Source organism: Mustela lutreola, chromosome 5 (assembly GCF_030435805.1).
Source record: "Mustela lutreola isolate mMusLut2 chromosome 5, mMusLut2.pri, whole genome shotgun sequence".
NCBI classification, from domain to species: domain Eukaryota; kingdom Metazoa; phylum Chordata; class Mammalia; order Carnivora; family Mustelidae; genus Mustela; species Mustela lutreola.
In genome coordinates, this window is record NC_081294.1 from 151,933,482 (window position 1) to 151,953,751 (window position 20,270).

Below are 20,270 nucleotides of genomic sequence, written 5' to 3' on the forward strand. Positions count from 1 at the left end.
GCCAGTAAACACTCCATAGAATTCAATTGATTAGCATGAAAACTATCCCAATCACATCACTAATTTGTATCCAGATGGTTTTCTTTCTTTCTTTCTTTCTTCTTTTCTTTTTTTTTAAAGATTTTATTTATTTATTTGACAGACAGAGATCACAAGTAGGCAGAGAGGCAGGCAGAGAGAGAGAGGCTCTCGCTGAGCAGAGAGCCCGATGTGGGGCTCGATCCCAGGACCCTGGGATCATGACCTGAGCCAAAGGCAGAGGCTTTAACCCACTGAGCCACCCAGGTGCCCCAAGATGGTTTTCTTTTTAATATTTTATTTATTAGTTGCACTAGTTCACTAGAGGCAACGCTACTGACTGAGAGAGAGAAAGAGACAGAGACACAGGTAGGCAGAGTGGCCGGCAGAGGGAGAGAGAGAAGCAGGCTCCCCACTGAACAGAGAGCCCTATGTGGGTCTTGATCCCAGGACCCTGGGATCATAATTTGAGCTGAAGGCAGATACTTAACTGACTAAGCCACCCAAGCATCCCTGTATCCACATAGTTTTAACTCCCCTACCAGGAAATAAAGAGGGTTTTTGCATGAAGAAACAGACAAGAGGGGTTCCTGGCTGGCTTGGTTGGAAGAGCGTGTGACTTTTGATCTCAAGTCATGAGTTTGAGCCCTACTTTGGATATATAGAGATTACAAAAAAAAAAAAAAAAAAAAAAAAAGAATAACCTTAAAATAAAAAAAGACACAGATAAGAAGCTACAAATTAACCATCACTTGCTACTTCTGTGTATATCACTGTTTTTGGTAGTTATATAGCCTTTGTAAGGATTATAAAATGTTTAGGGCAACTGAAATGTCCATCAATTAAGAACTGATTCACTATACAATGCATTTATCAATCTTAAAAAGAATGAGGCAGACAGATCCATATGCACTGATGTGGAATAACTGCCAAATACTGGGTAGGAAGAGAATGATGGTCCACATACTCTGTTTTGGCAAACCCACTGCTTCCTATATTCTTGGTCTCAAATTGTGTTAAGTAGTTATTTTCTGATTGAGTTCTAGCAAACTTCAAATGGAAGTCTGTCTATGCTTTGAAAGTGCAAGCTTTTGTGAGAAGAAATTTCAGATAAAATTAAGAGAATTGCTCATGTAGATGCAAAGAGGGACCAGAACTCTGTAGAGCAGAGCCACTTAAGGAGAAACTTTAAAGGTTAAGGTGAAGACAGGAAGCATTCACAAAAGTACAAGTTCTAACTGCTTACAAATGTAACCATTAGAGCATCTTGTGACCATATTTGTGAGCTCCCTTCCTGAGGTTTCTGCACTTAAATGGTATATAAAGTTTTCTTCACTGATGTTACATTTATTCTTAAAATACTGTGTGCTAATTTGTTGCTATGGTTAACCAGATTCCCAAGTCACCTGTGGCCCTCCTCTGTGGATATAAGGTATGGGTTCTTTCATATGGCAGAAAGCCTGAAAATCGTCTTTGTTTGTTGGTTTTAAACTTTTGGGCTAAAGGAAATTTAATAGATTGGTGACCAATCAATACCTTGTCCTAAAACTATGTGCAGAAGAGATTTTTGGTTGGGAGAAGAACAATGTGTATATCATGTTAACAATTATCAAAATACATTTGAGAGACTATGCTCATAGATGCACAAAACCTCCCTGGAAGGGCACACATGACACCAAGGCAATAGAAATTGCTGGAAGAAGCCCAGGATCGGCACCATGGTAGGAGGGAGATATAGTACACTTTGGAACTTTTCTTTCTTTCTTTCTTTCTTTTTTTTTTTTTTTACTATTAGCATGTTATTCAGGAAAATAATTTTAGATGATTTCTGAATACAAGGAACAAGGGCTGAAAAGGGAGAGACTTATAATTTCTATATAATTTCACAACAGCCCTTCAAGATAGGTGTGTTATAACAGAGAGACGAAGTAACTGGCCCCAAATCATCAAGCTAGAAGTAGGATACAGCTAAAGCTGAATTCAAAGCAAAGGTATCTTTCAGTTTTATATTCTTTAAAAAGCAAGTACCTTGGATTGCAGTTATGACCAAGCAGCAAAAAAATTTAACACTTAAGTTTAATTGATATGATTCATTTATACAATTTATTTTTATTTATTTATTTTTTAAAGGTTTTATTTATTTATTTAATAGACAGAGATCACAAGTAGGCAGAGAGGCAGGCAGAGAGAGAGAGGAAGGGAAGCAGGCTCCCTGCTTGAGCAGAGAGCCCGATGTGGGGCTCAATCACAGGACCCTGGGATCATGACCTGAGCTGAAGGCAGCAGCTTAACCCACTAAGCCACCCAGGCGCCCCTCATTTATACAATTTAATTTAAACTCCCCAGATCCAATATTATGGACTGATTTTTTTAAAAGATTTTATCTATTTGACAGGCAGAGATCACAAGTAGGCAGAGAGGTAGGCAGAGAGAGAGAGAGAGAGAGAGAGAGAGAGAGAGAGGAGGAAGCAGGCTTCCCTGCCGAGCAGAGAGCCCAATGCAGGGCTCAATCCCAGAACCCCAGGATCATGACCCGAGCGGAAGGCAGAGATTTTAACCCACTGAGCCACCCAGGCGCCCCACTATTGACTGATTTAAGAGTTTTTTTATGCTGTATAATGAACGGCTGTGGTAAATGAGAAGGCATACTTTTTCTAAGGTAATCAAAGTTCAATTAAAATTCAGAGACTTTCCAGCCTGCTTGAGATTCTCTCCCTCTCTGAAAAAAAAAAAAAAAAGACTTTCCAAGGACTTTCTGAAGGTGTTGGTAACAATTCTGATTTTATTTTTTATAAATATTTTATTTATTTATTTGACAGAAAGAGACATAGTGAGAGAGGGAACACAAGCAGGGGGAGTGGGAGAGGGAGAAACAGGCCTCCCACCAAACAGGGAGCCTGAATCGGGCCTCCACTGGAGGACCCTGTGATCATGACCTGAGCCAAAGGCAGATGCTAAACGACTGAGCCACCCAGGAGCCCCTACAGCTCTGATTTTCATAAAATCACAATACAGAAATTTTAAAAAATTTTTCCTTCTTTCCCAGAAATTTAAAAAAGATTATGTAAGTGAAGGCAGACAGGTCTTCAATGCTCAGTGCTATTCTATGACCAAGAGACTCAATTAGGTAACTGAAGGACCTGACAATTTACGAGGACTACTCTCACTATGGAAACCTCCCTGTGTTCCTATAATTAATGTAAACAGTATAATCTATAAATCTGCATCTTGTGTTTTCTTCAAGAAATTAGACTATGCTTACACCTGCTTTATCCTGAGGCAGCAAGAATTTCCTTCAGCTGAGCTGAGGGGGAGGGGCGGTGCCTGGCTGTGGGTAGAGGCTCCAACCCCCTCCTGAGAGGCCTTTTCTCCTATCTTCGCTGTATAACTCCTAGCCTCACCGCAGGCTCTATCTCCAGAATCAGGCCCCTGTATGTGCTCACAAGCGGCAAAGCTTTCTTTTATCACCACGCCTTGGGCCTTGTGGTAAGGGCACCTGTTGAAAGTGATAAATGACTAGAATTTTCAAGTCAAGCTTCCCTCTTAGAAAACAGGAAATGGTGCTTGAGGCCAGATAGCTTTTCCAAGAGTCCTTTCAAAGGGCTTGACTTCTCACTTGGAAGGGAGGTCTGCTGGAGGAGCATCGGGGAAAGGCAGTGGTGCTCAATGGACCCTTATGCTGAGCAGGAGACCAGCTGCAAAACCTCAGTGGGGTGGGGACCTTCTTGGGCTGGGGGTTGTTGGGGCAAGGCTTTCCCATCATCCCCACTGGGATGGACTTTTAGGGGTCAATTATTTTTTCTTCCTTTGTTAAAGATTTAATTTATTCATTTAAGAGAGAGAGGGCACATAAGCAGGAGGAGAAGCAGGATCGGGAGTAGCAGACTCCCTGCTGAGCCAGCCAGGAGGCCCAAGGGGGGCTTGATCCCAGGACCTGGAGATCATGACCTGAGCCGAAGGCAATGCTTAACCACCTGAGCCACCCAGGTGCCTCCAGAGGGGAGCAACAAGTACTACGGGTCAACACCCCTCACCAGATGGATTCACAGATGGTACTGAGGAGGACGGTACACTGAGGGGGAGACGCTGACGCTGGGAGAGGCTACGGGACCAACCCGGCCAGGAAGGGGTGAGCCCAGGTTCACGGCCCAGCAGCCGGACCACATATCTGAACGTGCAGCGCACAGCAATCTAAACACTGGGCAGCGGCTACTTGGTGCATTTCAGTTTATTTAGCAGGGCCTCAGCGTAGGTGAAGTACTCAGAGAGGGTGCAAATGCAATTTGTTTTGCCCCAAGCCGGGACTCCGCAAGAATTCTGCATGAGCTGTGGTTGCGAACCTCCTCATCTGCCTGGGGCTGTTCACCCGACTTCCAACTGCGGAGGACAAGGGCGGGAAGCCCAGTTCAGCCTGGGAGCCCAAGTCTCAGCATGCATGTATACACGCTCTGCAGTAAATGCCATTCATTCATGCGTGCATTCATTCATTTTAAGATCTTTTTTAATTTTTAAAAATTTATTTGACAGAGAGACAGTGAGAGAAGGAACACAAGCAAGGAGAATGGGAGAGGGAGAAGCAGGCTTCCTGCTGAGCAGGGAGCCAGATGTGGGGCTCGATCCCAAGACTCTGGGATCATGACCTGAGCTCAAAGCAGACACTTAACCATTGGGCCACCCAGGCACCCCAACAAATGCCATTTAAATAGTGTGGGTGACTCTGCCTGTGGCTCCGAGGCAGGAGCGCCTGCCCTGCAGTGATGGGGACACAGGCCTCTCAAGTTCCTACGGCGGCGGTCCCTGGTCCAATGAGTCAGAGCCATGTTTCAAATGTCATTTGGATTCTGCCCTTTATAAAACCTTTCCAACCCCTAAGATGCCCCAGCTCTCTACTGTAGTTGGGATCAAGCAGATGAAATGCCCCTCTCAGGATCTGAACCCAAGGAAACCGTTTGTGCCTTGGGAGTTCTGCATGAGCTTTCCTGGTCCAACTGCCTCGGCTGCTCGTTTCAGCCCTGGGTGGTGTGTGGTGGGTGGTGTGTAGGGGTCATGGGCAAAGGAGGTTCCTGGAGGGAGGGGTCAGTCAGGCCCAACTGCCTGTGCCCTGAGCTTAGGGCCCGCCTCTGGGGGGAAAGGGTGCCATCTTGAGGCAGAGTGCAGCGACCCCTTTCCCCTTGGTTAAGCGAGACCAACCTTGTATTTTCCTCAGCTTCATGAGAAGCTTTGAGAAAAAAAAAACAAGAGTGAGGGCACTGGATAGGTTTAACGGATTTACTAGATTTCTCCTGTTTCCTGGAGCCCCATCAGTGACTGGCCTGTCTGCTGCCACCACCTGTGCACATCCAGCCTGGGCCTCTTTTCCTCACCTGGGTTTGCCTTTACCCTCCCTTAGCCTCAGTCTGAACTCGGGTTCAGTGGCCGCCCTAGCTCTTACGACTTCTTCCCGCCTTTTCGAGTTCTCAGTGCTTCCCCCGTCTCTCTCAGTCTGGCCCAGTGGGTCTAAATGCACTGAGGCAGCTCTCTTGTACGGATGCTCTCCCGGGCTGGGTAAACACCCCCTGGAGATCTCCTTGCCCAGGGGTTTCTAGAAACTTCTCATTGGCCCCACTGTTTCCATCCTATTTCTTGCCTGCTGCCTACTGAAGGCACCTTCTCAGCTGGGATGTTCTCTAACTCAGCACCTCTACCTACTTTCTTTAGTAAACCCATTATTTTAATTTCAGGAGACAGTCTGCACCTAATTCACACCTTCCAAAATGCACCTTGAGGCTCCCCACTGGAAAAGCCACGGATCTTATGATAGCCCCAGGACACCTTTCTTCCCGATCCTGCTTTGTCCTAAACACAAGGACATCACACTTCTCAGCCTTTCCTACCACCAAGCTTTGCCAGGACATCCCATGATCACTTTTCTATTTGGTGAGATTCTTCTCTAAGGCAAAACAGAATGGCGTTTAGAACACAGTGCTGGCAAGTTACTGGATTTCTCTAAACTTGTTTCCTTTTCTGTAAAATGGGGGTTAATAATAGGGTGTTGTGAGGATTAAATGAGTTAACGTGTGAAATGCTTAAAAGCAAGCCTACCACATAGTAAGCTATTATTATGATAATTTCCTTTAAAGATACGTATACACACGTCTACAGAAAGAGAACGTGCGTCCATACGTGAGCTCAGCCCTCAAACCGTTCCCTGCATCCATCATCCTGGTTTTTCCCTGAACCTGTGAATTCCTTAAGGGCAAGAACCATTGGGGTGCCTGGGTGGCTCAGTGGGTTAAAGCCTCTGCCTTCGGCTCAGGTCATGATGTCAGGGTCCTGGGATCAAGCCCCATGTTGGGCTCTCTGCTCAGCAGGGAGCCTGCTTCCCTTCCTCTCTCTCTGCCCACCTCTCTGCCCGCTTGTGATCTCTGTTAAATAAATTTAAAAAAATCTTAAAAAAAAAAAAAAAAAAAGAACCATACACACCACAGCAAATTCTGGCCCAACTGTCTCAGGGCTGAAGGGTGGCTGGGGGTCAGGGACACGGCCCCTGGGCTGCCTTGGTTTCCTTCTCACTTTGCCACTTAATAGGTGAGTGAGCTTTGCCCAGTTTCTGGACATTCTCAAAGCCTCGTTTCTTCATTTCTAAACGAGGAAAGTAACTCTCTCTTCTCTGATTTGGATATTGCCAAGATAAAAATTATAATGGATATAAACCACTCAGCATGGTGCCTGTCACATCCCATGTGCTAGCTTCTGGCTGTCTCCTGTTCAGCCTCACCGAGGAGATCTAGAATAGCAGTTTCTAGTTCCACTGGATTTGTTTTGTTTATTGCTATTAGGTTCTATTCTAAAGTTGTCTTGATAAGGAATTTACTATAACCAAATATTTTCCTAGAACCTCCAGGATCTTTCTCCTGAACTATTGAAAAAGTCTACAGTTACAACCCAGCTGGCTGAAGAGAAATTAGATTTCATTCTACCAGGCTTCAGTGGCTATAAATGCCTAAAGCCTGAGTATCAGGGAGGACCCACGGGCTGCTTTCCTGTGGAAGGTCTTTGAACTACAGACTGTATTCCTACACACCACTGGTCCGTTGTAAGCACTGAGGCTGCCTTGAAATAAAACTCTTGAAAAACACTTTTTTGGGGAGGGTGTGTGTAAAGAAAAACACAGAAACAACCCATGTCTTAAGGATTACAAGGTTTTTCCAAGAAGGGCTTAAAACTGAGCTATCAATCTATTCCAGACTAACTTCTAGTCATTTTCTAATTTTTAACATCATAAACAAGAAATTACTCAACCTCCTACATCATTTCTATTTCATGAAGCTTTTTAGCTGGTAGCACTGTGATTATGAAGAAATTAGCGACTAGGTTTTGATGAAAATTTGAATTCTGGTTCTAAGGAACGAAAAAGCCCACTCAAAGGATAACATGTATGTAGATACATGACATACCACTTTCATAGTTACAGAGACCATGACTAATTGAAACATAAAAATTTAATGAAGCCAGTTAAATCCCAAAGCCACAAAACGGCAGATTCAAATTTCAGTGGTTGATGTATCCTCCCTAAGATTGATGGAAAGCTCCATTCTCTTAATTCACTCATTTTCATTTCTTAACTCTTATAAAAATTCTAGATTTGGCCCTGAATAGCACCTACTATTTAAAAAAAGTCTTACTCTTTCCTAGGGCTTGAAATAATGTGAAAAGGGTGAAAGTACACTAATAGAGACGATGACATGGTCATTAAACAGTCCTACATCTCCTGACTGCTGATGAAGGAAAATAAGAATTCACCTTAAATGGGAAGGAGAGAGCAAAGACAACAAACCAGGTTAATTTTCACCGGGATAAAGTGAGGTGGGGAGGAACTATCTTACTAGTTTATGAAAATCTGCTTGAAGAAAAAAAATTGTAAGTATTAAGGAAGAAGCCAGCCTCAACACTGCCCACTCAAGAGAATAAGGTCAAACATTCAGCTGAACTCTCTAGCACAGAGTTGGCTGGAAATATCAGGAGAGCAACTGAACCAGTCAATCTCAAGGGATAAAGATGTACTGAATAACCTCTGTAGCTTCTAGAAATCCTTTAACCCCATATGAACCTAACAACAGAACCCCAGAATACATAAAGCAAAACCTAATACAACTAAAGGGAGAAACAGAAAATTCAATAAGGGGCTTGATCCCAGGACCCTGGGATCATGACCTGAGCTAAAGGGGCATATGCTTAACCAACTGAACCACCCAGGCACCCCCCCATTTTCAATAATAGGTAGAACTCGATAGCTGTAGACAAAAGAAGAAAAAAAGGTTTGAACAACACTATTAACCAGATAGACCTAACAGATGTCACAGAGCACTTATTCAGTAGAAAAATATATATTTTTTCTCAGGGTTCACATGGACTATTCTCCCGGACGGACTATATGTCAGGCCATAAAACAAGCCTAAATGTATTTAAAATGATCAAAATCATACAAAGCATGTTCTCCAACCACAAGGTTGAAATTAGAAAGCCGTATGAGAAGGAAGTTTTGGAAATTCACATATTTTTTAAAGTTTTTTTTTTTTTTTTTTTTTAAGATTTAATTTATTTGAGAGAGAGTGAGAGAGCAAGCACAAGTGGAGGGAGAATCATAGGGAGAGGGACACTAAGACTCTGCACTCAGTGTGGAGCCCGATGAGGGCCAGATCCCAAAACCTCAAGATCATGACCTGAGCTGAAATCAATAGTTGGACACTTAACCAACTGAGCTACCCAGGCATTCCAACATGAGGGGTTTAAACAACATAATTCTAAATAACCAATGGATCAAAAGAGAAACCACAGGGGAAAGTAGAAAATACTCTAGGATAAATGTACAAAAACCACAACATATTAAAACTTATGGATGGGCAAAACTGTGCTTGGATGAAAATTTAATAGTTGTAAGTGCTTGTAAGAAAGACCTGAAATTAATAACCTAATTTTCTACTTTAAGAAAAAAGAAAAAAACAAACAAAACTAGACCCAAAGCAAGCAGAGGAAAAAAATAACAAAGATCTGAGCAAAAATTAATGAAACAGAAAATAGAAAAATAGGCAAATCAATGAAACCCAAAGTTAGTTCTTTGAAAAGGTCAAAATTTACAAACCTTTAGCTAGATAGACTAGGCAAAAAAGGACTCAAGTTACTAAAATCAGGAATGAAAGAGGGGACATTACTACCAACATTGCAGGAATTAAAAAAAGGTCATAAGGGAATCTTACAGGCAATGAGCTAGAAAACCTTGATGAAACAAATTACTACAGAGATAAAACTATAGAAACTGACTTAATTAGTAATAGAAAATATTAATAGATCTATAACAGGTAAAGAGAGGGAGAGTCAGTAATCAAAAAACTTCCCACAAGGAAAAGTCCACAGCCAAATGGCTTCACTAGTGAATTTTACCAAATAATTATATAGAACTAACACCAATCCTTCTCAAACTTTTCAAAAAACAGCAGAGGAGGAATTACTTCATAATTCATTATATGCGGCCAGCACTACACTGATAGTAAAGCCAAAGAAAGACATCACAAGAAAATTACAGGCCAATCAATACCTTTTTTGAATATAGATGCATATTCCTCAGCAAATACCAGCAACCTGAAATCTGCAACATATAAAAACATAGTCCCATTGTGACCAACTGGGATTTATCCCAGGAATGCAAGGTTGATTCAATACTATGAAAATTGATCAATACAATATATTGTTATGATAAGGGACAAAACACACATAATCATCACAATAGGTATAGAAAAAGCATTTAACAAAATTTAAAAGTCGTGATAAAAACACTCAGTAAGCTAGAACTAGAAGGGAACTTTTTTCAATCTGATAAAGGGCATCTATGAAAATCCCACAGCTAACATCATACTCAATGGTGATAGTCTGAAATCTTTCTCCCTGAGATCAGAAACAACACATGGATATCTGTTTGCTCCACTTCTATTCAACATTCTACTAATGGAAGGTCTAGCCAGGGTCAATTAAGCAAGAATATAAAATAAAAGCCATCCAGATTGGTGAAAGAAATAAGTTAAAACTATCTTTATTTGCCAAAGAGATGACCTTTTATATAGAAAATTTTAAGGCATCCACTAAAAGACTATTAGTCCTAGTAAATGAGTTCAGTAAGAATGTAAGATCAATGTACACAAATCATATTTCTATAGAAATTAAATAAATGGAGAAAGATATCTTCTGTTCATGGATTGAAAGACTATTTTTAATTTTACTGTTTTTTAAAGGATTTTATTTATTTGAGAGAGAGAGACAGAGGCAGAGAATGAATGAATGCAGCAAGGGGCAGAGGGAGAGGGAGCAGCAGACTCCCTGCTGAGCAGGTAGCCTGAAGCAGGGTTTGATCTCACGATCCTGAGATCATGACCTGAGTTGAAGTCAGATGCATAACTGACTGAGACACCCAGGTGCCCTAATATATATATTTTTGAATTAAAAAAAAATTTTTTTGGGGGGGGGCACCTGAGTGGCTCAATGGGTTAAAGCCTCTGCCTTCGGCTTAGGTCATGATCACAGGGTCCTGGGATCGAGCCCCACATTGGGCTCTCTGCTCAGCATCCCTGCCCCCCTTCTGCCTGCCTCTCTGCCTACTTGTGATTTCTATCTAATAAATAAATAAAATCTTTTAAAAAGAAAAAAAAATTCAAGTAGGTTCCATGCCCAGCATAGACTTGAACTTACAACCTTGAGATCAAGAACTGAGATGAGATCAAGAACTGAGATGAGATCAAGAGAAGGATGCTTAACTTATTGAGCCACCTAGGCACCTCAAAAGACTTAATATTGTTAAGATGACACTACTACCTAAAACAATGCAGATTCAGCATAATCCCTATCAAAATGCCAGCTGGCATTTTTTGCAGAGATTGAAAAACTGATCTTAATTTATTGGAAATGCCATGGATCCTGGATAGCCAGAACAATCTTGAAAAAGAACAAGGTTGGGAGGAGTCACACTTCCCAACTTAAAAACTTACTACAAAGCAACAGTAAACAATATCATATGAAAATGACACAAGGACAGAAAGAGAGACCAGTGGAATAGAATTGAGAATCCAGAAATAAACTCATATATTATAGTTAGCTGACTTTTGACAAGGGTACCAAGACCACTCCAAGGGGGGAAAGAATAATTTGTCCAGCAAATGGTACTAGGATAAATGGATAGTCACATGCAAAGAATGAATGTGGATCCCTACCTCACACCATATACATGTATTAACTCAAAATGGGCCAAAGACCCAAATACAAGAAAACTAAACGAGAGAACTGTTGGTTTTGTCACCTTGAATTAGACAATGTCTCAGACATGATCCCTAAAACACAAACCAAAGAAAAAAAACAGATAAACTGGGCTTCATCAAAATTAAAAACTTGTATCTTGAAAGATACTATCAAGAAAGCGAACAACTTAAGGAATAAGATAAAGTATTTATAAACCATATATCTGATAAGGGCCTAGTAATCTAGAATATATAAAGAACACTTACAACAAAATACCACCCAATCAAAAATAAAATGGGCAAAGGATTCAAAACTGACTTTTTCTGAAGACATTCAGGGGGCCACAAGCACAGGAAAAGCTGCCCAACATCATTAGTCATTAGGGAAATGCAAATCAAAACTGTAACGAGATGGTTTTATTTTATTTTATTTTTTTATTTTTATTTTTTTTTTAAAGATTTTATTTATTTATTTGACAGACAGAGATCACAAGTAGGCAGAGAGGCAGGCAGAGAGAGAGGAGGAGAGGAAGCAGGCTCCCTGCAGAGCAGATAGCCCAACGCGGGGCTCGATCCCAGGACCCTGGGATCATGACCTGAGCCGAAGGCAGCGGCTTTAACCCACTGAGCCACCCAGGCGCCCCCCAAGATGGTTTTAAAAAGGAAAATAGTAAGTGCTAGTGAAGATGTGGAGACACGAACTTCTGTACACTGCTGGCGGGAACATGCAACTACAGTTCTTCTGGAGAACATTTTGGCCATTTTTCAACAAGTCAGAGCTACCACATGACCCAGCAATTCCGCTCCTAAGGACAGACCTGAGAGAACTGAAAAAATGTTCACAGAAACTTGTCCACTGATGTTCACAGCAGCCTGATTCATGGTAGCCAAAAGAGGGAAACAATGAATGTCCATCACTGGAAGCATGGATGAACAGAATGTGGAATGCGTCCATATGACGGAGTATTACTCAGCCACAAAAAAGAACCAGCAGGATTCATGCTGCAACATGGGAAAACTTGAAGATGTTATCCTACGTGAAAGAAGCCAGATGAAAAGGACTACATACTATATGATTCCGTTTCTATGAAAAGTCTAGAATGGGTAGATTCAGAGAGAGATAGACAGCAGATTTGTGGTTTCCAGACTGGCAGGGGGATGGGAGGGCTGAGAGGTTACTGCTCTTGGGTATAGGGCTTCTTCTTTTGGGGGTGATGCAAATGTTCTGGAATTAGACAGATGGTTACACTACCTTGTGAATATACTAAAAACCACTGAAATGGCTTATCCTTTGCAAGGGTTAATTGTTATGGTGTGTGAATCGAAAGATAAAAACCTTCACCCCCTACTGACTGGTGAATGACTGGGGTTAGTGAACCCATTACCAGTGAGAGTAAGTTCTCATCTCTCAGAGATCCTGAAGTAAAAGGTGGAGAATTCATTGCTCAAAATGTTCACACATACCGATAACCCCTCAAGCACAGAATGCAACAGAACATAAAATATTTCAACATTTTCCTCAATAATACAGCAAAAATATTTCATTTACACTCGTAAAATTGCTCTTTTCCAGCTTTTTAGAATTTGCTGTGTTTTTTTTTTTTTTAAAGAATACTGTACAAACCAGGTGGAAACCCATCTTGGACAGATGTAATTTATTATTAATCAGTGTGTGTTCTGGAAAATTTTCCTTAGACTCATTGCTTCATCCCACCAATATTTATTGAGCACTTACTATGTGCAAAAGCACTCTACCACGCACAAGGGATGTGGTGGCGCGCAACACAGCTGAATGTCCCTGCTGCTGTGGGGCTGACGAAGTATTAAGAGTCTCAGAGAGGACACTGAATCTGAAGAAAGGGAGACGGAGGAACCCCACCGAGGGTCCCGGCAGGCATTACCGCGAAGGACGTGCCCACGCTCCAGTCTCACTGGGGCACGGTCGGGACCGTGTGAAAATGCCAACAGTGTCACGGTTCCTTCTGGGGGGATTCGTGAGCACATGCTCTCTCTGGAACACATGCACACGAAATCGGGTCTATGTGACCTCCAGGGCGGCCTTTGGGACATGAGTGGGTCAATAACACTTGACAGCATGGTCTTTTTTTATTTTATTATTTATTTATTTTAATACAAAGCTTTGGCATTAGCAATTTTATGAAAAAATAAAATGTACTAAAAATAAACGCTTGTGTGGCATGATTGGTAAATGATGCACAAAAATAGGTTCTTTTTTCCTTCAAGGCAATCAGTCAGAAAGCAGTTTTTTTTTCTTCTTCAAAACCACTCTACCCTGTGGAATGAAAGGGAAAAAAAAAAGACAGAGGTCAAGAATTAGTTAAAGGAGAGTTGCCAATATTTTAAAATAACAGAGAAAGTGATCTTCACTGAAGGGTGGCCTTGGGCTGTCCCCAAAGCCTTCCCAGCCCCGCTGGATAAAGCCAGTCAGCTCCTGGCACTTTCCTGAACTCAGCAGCTTCAGATTTGTGGTCAAGTGGCTCGGTCACCTTACATGTGTGTGTGTACTCCCAGCGGGACTGCGGGGAAAAGCCCAGGCTAACAGCATCTTGTTTAGCAATAAGGAGACAGTTACGACATCATTTACAATTTTTCCTGGTTTCATGCATGTTCTCAGGGCTGTGTGTCCTGAAATCTAGGTCTGTGTCTTTGCAACAGGATCCCCCATTTATGCTACAAACAAGAATGTCAGTCTTTACTGTGAAACGAATTCTGCAGAGGACAGGCTTCCAGTGGGGAAGGCCCTCTCGGTGGACTTGCCCAGACTGCGTGCACGCACGTCCCTCAGTCGGGAGCCCAACGGAACCCGGGGTCTTGGGCTAACGCTGCTCCCTTCAGCCTGGCTCTGTGGGACTGCCCTAGCTCCCCAAAGCCTTGCACAGCTGGTTCACGTCCTTGGTTCCCAATTCATGTCTTTAGCAGTGCTTTCTCTCCTCTCCTCTCTGCCCAGTTCCATATCTGTGTTCCTGACCTCTTCATCTCTGGTCATTGCTCCCTCTTGATTTCCTCTCCTCCTCATGACTTCCTCCTTCAGCTCAGTATTTCACCTCATCCATCTTCCTGCCTCCAGTCTCTATAGGCCAGAGCGACTTCTCGTCCAGAGATCCTCTTTTTGCTGAAAGGCCTGACACACTGCCTGCCATTTACAAGAACCCAGTCCAAATTCTGTAGTTGGTCTACCAACACCACCTCTTCCAGCAGACACATCAAACCCACAACTCCCTGACTCTGCTCTACTTTTTCCTCTTTGTGCCCTAATTATACCCGGCCTGGTTCCTGAGTCACCTCCTCCAGGAAGACCTTGATGACTCCCCTGGGCCACAGTGGCAGTTCTGTGGCCTCTACGTGACCCCAAGTAGCTGGGCCCTGTCTGTAGGCTCTCCTGTCCCTTCAGTGGGCGCCCTAAGCCTAAGCCCCGTGCAGGACAGCCCCTGCCCCACAGTGCCCCTGCAGGGCGAGGCCTGGTGCCTGGGGGTGCTGGGGACACTGAATGAGCCGCAGAAAGGCCACTCACCACTCCTCACAGGGCTCCGGACCTGACTGTTCACTGCAGCTCTGCTGAAGATCACACAGTGATTTTATAAAACTTCCTCAGAGAAATCAGATATTAGAGGTCAGAACTTTGAATGGGTGAACCAAGATTTTTATACCTAATTTATTTGGCTGTTCTTCTAAGGACTATAAACTAATTCAGCCACAAGATTAAAGGTACTTGTGAAAACCAGAAATGACCACTATGGAGACAGAGCAGAAGTCCCATCAAAGTTCACATTTCCAGAAAGCCGGCTAGCTCCTTCCACCATGTGATGTGGAGCCCGTAAATGTCTCTCTGGAATGGTCACAGATAAGCAGCGTAAAGAGGTGGGCCCAGAAACACAGGCTTGAACCACAAGCCCTTCTTCCTAGGGTATTTCTCAGGGGATCCCCCAGCCCCTCTGGCCCCTGGGTTTATTTTGTGTATATATCTTATGCTCCGAGTGACTAAAAGGAGAAGTCAGTACTAACAGAAAGAAGAGGATATGGGGACAAGTTCAAATCTTCGTTGGCATTGCTACACGAAGGCTGCCTTAGAAAAAATAAACAATCCGCCATGGATGCCGGTGGAAGCCAGAAGTACTCGGCTGAGAACCAGAAATTCAGGTTTTAGGTCTGTTTCTCAAACCGCAGCCTGCCGCCTGTTACTGGACCATAAGAGCAACGTGGGGTCCCAAGCAGCCTTAACAACCAGGTACAGAGAAAAGATCAGCAGACACTGCACATGCTGAGGAAAACGTTTGTGAAACCTGTTCCAGTTACACATGTGTACATACGGGTCCCACAATGTAAGATGCGTTTTGTTTTTTTTTAAAAATATTTTATTTATTTGACACAGAGAGAGAAATCATAAGTAGGCAGAGAGGCAGGCAGAGAGAGAGAGAAGGGAGAAAGCAGCCTCCCTGCGGAGCAGAGCCTGATGCGGGGCTCGATCCCAGGACCCTGGGATCATGACCTGAGCTGAAGGCAGAGGCTTTAACCCACTGAGCCACCCAGGCGCCCCATAAAATGCGGTTCTTATAGCAGCAGGGGGTAAGGAAAAAAAAGAAAGTTTTAAAGTCATTGGTCCTGATACTTAAGGTTCTAAAAGAGGCAGCCAGCCACGGGGAGGGCACACGACCCCTCCTGTCGGGTGCGGATCCATCCAAGGAAAAGACCCTTCAGGACAGACAACCTAAGAAGCGCTCTTAGAACTGGAAGGAAACTCTTACCCTCCACAGGCTGTGGGGTCTGCCTCCGAACAGCGCCAGCCCTGCAACTCGTTTCTGTCTGCATTAGGTCCTAGCAACTTCCTAGCTTTCAGGGCACCCCAGTCGCGGATGGGCCCTGCCAACTGGCATGAAGCTCTTCTTAGTCTTTGGCGGTGCTCTACTTTCCTGCTCCTGAACCCCATGTAAGCCCACCCTCTGCCTGCACTGGCTGGTCCCCACGGGACTCTGCTGGGTGTCGCCCAGGGCCCCGTATGGGAGGGAGTTGGTGGGAGGTGTTCAGTGAATAGGAGCTGTTCTTGTCATCTTTGGGGGCCCTTCAAATACTTGGAGACATCCCTCACATCATCCTCAACTCCTCTCTTCTAAGCCAAGCATCCCCAAGACATCAAAATGATTCTATTTTCAGATCCTTTTATACTGAAACACACTAGTGTTCTTCTTAAGAGTGTGAGCACCTGGTGACTCAGCTGGTTGAGCGTCTGACTCTTGGTTTTTGGCTCAGGCTCGTGAGATTGAGCCCTGTGTCAGGGTGTCTGTCTGAAATTCTCTCCCTCCCTCTCCTTCTGCCCTTTGTCTGCTCACTCTCTCCAAAATAAATAAATCTTAAAAAAAAAAAAAAAAGAGTGTGAACAGAACAATTCAGAAATACTGAACAGAGAGTAAAATGGACACACCCATTCTTCTGACCGGGCTCATGAGTCTCTATCGCTCTGCCTTGGGGGAGCTGGCTCACCAGGCACACTGGTGGGGACGGCTCTGAGCTGGGGCACAGCTAGGGCTCCCGGCCTCGGGTTATGCTGCATGTACTGTTCCAGTTTCTGTACGTGAACCACATCAGGTTCACTTACTCCTGCTGAGACGGTTTTGGATCTTGAATGTCTGGGTTATACTCCCGGGCAGATCCTTGGGCAAGAGTTCTAGGAATCAGAACCTAGGAACTGAGAAAGGACACGGTGGAGGGTACCCAGCCAATCCTCCCGTTCAGCTCAAAATCCTACATCCTCTTCCTTGTCTCACAACTTGTGCCCCAAATAACAACAATGAAAACATACACTTTTCTTACGATGAGGGGAAAATCGACTGATATGACTGGAAGCTGATAAACACTGAGACCTAACGAGGTTTTCTGAATAATGAGGTAGAGCAATAAACCTCCTTTGGGAACTGAAGTTCGCTAACACTGCCTACTGAGGTACTAAGAAATGGGGTATGAGAAGACAATAAATTTACCTCACGTATACATGCTTCTTCGACTACTTTCCTATTTATATTTGCAAAACCTCAACATTCACTAGAGTTGTTTGCCGTATTAAAAAATTAAAGCACAGGGGCGCCTGGGTGGCTCAGTGGGTTAGGCCTCTGCCTTCGGCTCAGGTCATGATCCCAGGGTCCTGGGATCGAGCCCCGCATCCGGCTCTCTGTGCTGCGGGGGGCCTGCTTCCTCCTCTCTCTCTGCCTGCCTCTCTGCCTACTTGTGATCGCTGTCAGATAAATAAAGAAAAAATCTTAAAAAAAAAAATTAAAGCACAATTAGTCATGGTGAGTATTTTAATAGTATTTCAACACACTGGGAGGGCAGTGACTTCCCATCAGGCACCAGTGTCAGGTCAAGCCCTGGGTAATGGCGCGGGTGCCGAGTGTGGTGAGGGAGGCAGCCGGCTTGCCTGGCCTCCCCACGCCCGCCCTCACACGGGGCCTACAGTGCTGCCTCCTGCCCACTGGCTTTCACCAGGGACTGGAGTGGGTCAAGGTCCTGCTGCTGTCACAATACACAAGTTCAGGGTATTGCTGATAGAAGAGTAAACCAGGATGGGAGATAATGTGGGGAGGTGAATTTTGCTATCAACTTCCAGGATAAATCGCTCACATGGGAAAAGACGGACTCTACTCATACAGAAGACTATCTCACTCATGGATAAGGTTACCCAGAAAATCAGAACAGCAATTCAACTGAAAAGACAATCTCATTTTGGCTGTAAGTTTTTGGTAAAGACAAAAAGGGAAGTAAGACAGATTTCAAAGAATTCATTAATGAAGATTAATTATAAACTTACTTGCTTATATAAACATTTCTGTGGAATTAAAATAACCTAGGAATTTTTCATCAACATTCTTGGGAAGGAGACACTGAGTTAAGAGTGACTACTGTCTTTCTTTTATCCTCCACAATTAAGAGGCCCTTTAAAATATTAAGTAATTCATGTTACATAAAAAAGCCAACCTATAAAAGCACAATAGGAGAGAAAAAATCACCTAAAATCTTACTAAATTAAGATAATCACCAATTATATCTTGGTGACCGTCTTTCAAGCATCCATGTGTGTACACACACACACACACACACACACTCTCTCTCTCTCTCCATGGGATCATGAAAATCGTCCTTCAGAGGAGTTCTGACTGAAGGCACAGAAATAGTATTTGGATGGATAACTTTGGTATCAACCCTCTGCGAAGGCTACTGGAAGAAGGGCTGGCCTCAGAAACGGATCTAAGATGGACGCTAAGACTGAGTCATACAGCCATTTACGCATGGAACCGAACTATCATGGCCTGGAGACTTTGATTTCTACAAGGTAACACGTCTACTGAGCCTTCTCTAAACCATCTGACTGATGTGTGACTTGAGCCTCTGGTAGGTCCTGGGTGGCAGCAAGGCAACTGTGAGGTCCCTTAATCGTTCTCTACAAGTGCCCGGAGTGCCTCTATCCGCTGTGACTGCTTTTTGCTCATCTGCAAAAGTCTTAAGGAGGGGGCTTACACCATCAGCTAGCTGATGGGGTCACTGTGAGAGGAAGCGAAAGAGGTGACTGCAGGCAAAATCAGTATTTCCTTCCAAACAGAGGGCCGAATCACAGGACTCATAGAGCTCCTGTGATTCAGTATTATTTCCTGGAAGAAAACTAAATTCATCTGCCGAATGATAAAGGCAGGGAGACGGTCATCTCGTTCCCAGGACCCCGGAAGATTCTCAGTGGAACTGCTAAGCTAACATTTACTGAGCACTTACTATGTACCAGGCACTGTGCTAAGCACTTTATATGCTACTTTGTAACACCTATGACCTTGTCCTGCTGTTATTCTTGTTTTCTGCAGGACTAAAATGAGCTTCCCGAGAAATACAGCTGCCCAGGCCTCCCAAGCAGACAATGGAAGAGCAGGGAGTCAAACCCAGGTTACATTCAACTCTGGGGTCTGAGCAGTGCTCTGACTGTGCTAAGCTGAAGTCAGCCTTCGTCAGGTGGGCTGACCTGTTGGAGGAGCAGCCGAGCACACATCTGCAGGCTGAAGGATGGCGACCAACCACAGCATCCTCCCAGTGTGAGCTAGGGGCAGGGATGCCTAAGGGCACTTCTTACAAGTATCTAGTCAACAGGTCAGGTTAGAGATAATAAAATCATGTCACTGTAAGTGGGGGTTACTTGCCCATTTGTTTCCACAGCTGGGCAATGAGCATTCAATTAAATCAATTACAAGGGCTTGGCCGGTTATTACTAATCTGTCAAAATGCCAGGACATAAGTGCGTGTGGCGAGCACATGAATTCCAGTGGTGCTAATTCAGGTCTGTATCTGGGCTGTGTCCCAGGGACACTTTTACCTCTGATGAGTTTTCACAAATACTGGTAGAAGAAAGGACTCAATAAAACCTTACAGTAAATGACCTAAATTAAAAACAAAACAAACAAAACCAAAAACCTTTCCTGCATCTTACCCCCTTGGAAAGCAGCTCCTAGAATACTGCTAGATCAAAATGAACCTCGACAGTGAGCTAGCCCAGTTTCACCTTAAAACTTCTGACCTCCAGCAGTCCTGACAGGTAACACATCTCATCCTGAGCACTCCCCATGGCAAACTGTCTCCCTGGTGCGGGGGCCTGGCTGACAAGTGGGTCTTCCTTTCCCTGAGATGAAATCCGCCTTCCCGTCCCCTGCCCTCTGGTCCTCATTTTGCCCCACCGAAATATAGTTGACACTTCCCCCTGACAGTCTTCCCAATATTTGGAAACAGTGGGTCTTGCTGATTGCTTCTTTCTTGCAGGCTACACATCCACGTCACTGTCCCTCGACTCCAGGTCAGGGTGCCAGTGTTCCGTCAAAAGCTATGTATGTAAGAATCCGGGTAAAGTCTGCTGGGCCTATTCCTGCCAATGATCAGGACATGGACCTTCTTGACATCCCGTGACTGTACGGGCACCCTTGGTTGTCTGCATCACACAGTTGCTGTCCT

General features: G+C 43.9%; 1 protein-coding gene and 1 long non-coding RNA gene across 4 annotated transcripts in view; one reads left to right on the forward strand and one right to left on the reverse strand.

Moving 5' to 3' along the window:
* The window catches only part of LOC131832662 (uncharacterized), a 37,752-nt gene extending 18,327 nt beyond the window's left edge, over positions 1 to 19,425 (forward strand). The window contains exons 2-3 of the long non-coding RNA XR_009354132.1: positions 18,432 to 18,618; positions 19,139 to 19,425. This is a non-coding gene — a long non-coding RNA (uncharacterized LOC131832662). The remainder of the gene's footprint in view (positions 1 to 18,431; positions 18,619 to 19,138) is intronic.
* RNF130 (ring finger protein 130) overlaps positions 1 to 20,270 on the reverse strand; it is a 134,995-nt gene that overhangs the window by 18,449 nt on the left and 96,276 nt on the right. For 2 of the 3 annotated variants that reach the window (XM_059175932.1, XM_059175930.1), the window contains one exon: positions 13,378 to 13,572. The exons of the other annotated variant lie outside the window; for it this stretch is intronic. In XM_059175932.1, coding sequence (XP_059031915.1) covers positions 13,568 to 13,572 — 5 coding nt within the window. In that variant the 3' untranslated portion in view covers positions 13,378 to 13,567. Of the gene's footprint in view, positions 1 to 13,377; positions 13,573 to 20,270 lie in introns of those variants that run through there. 3 annotated transcript variants of the gene reach the window in all.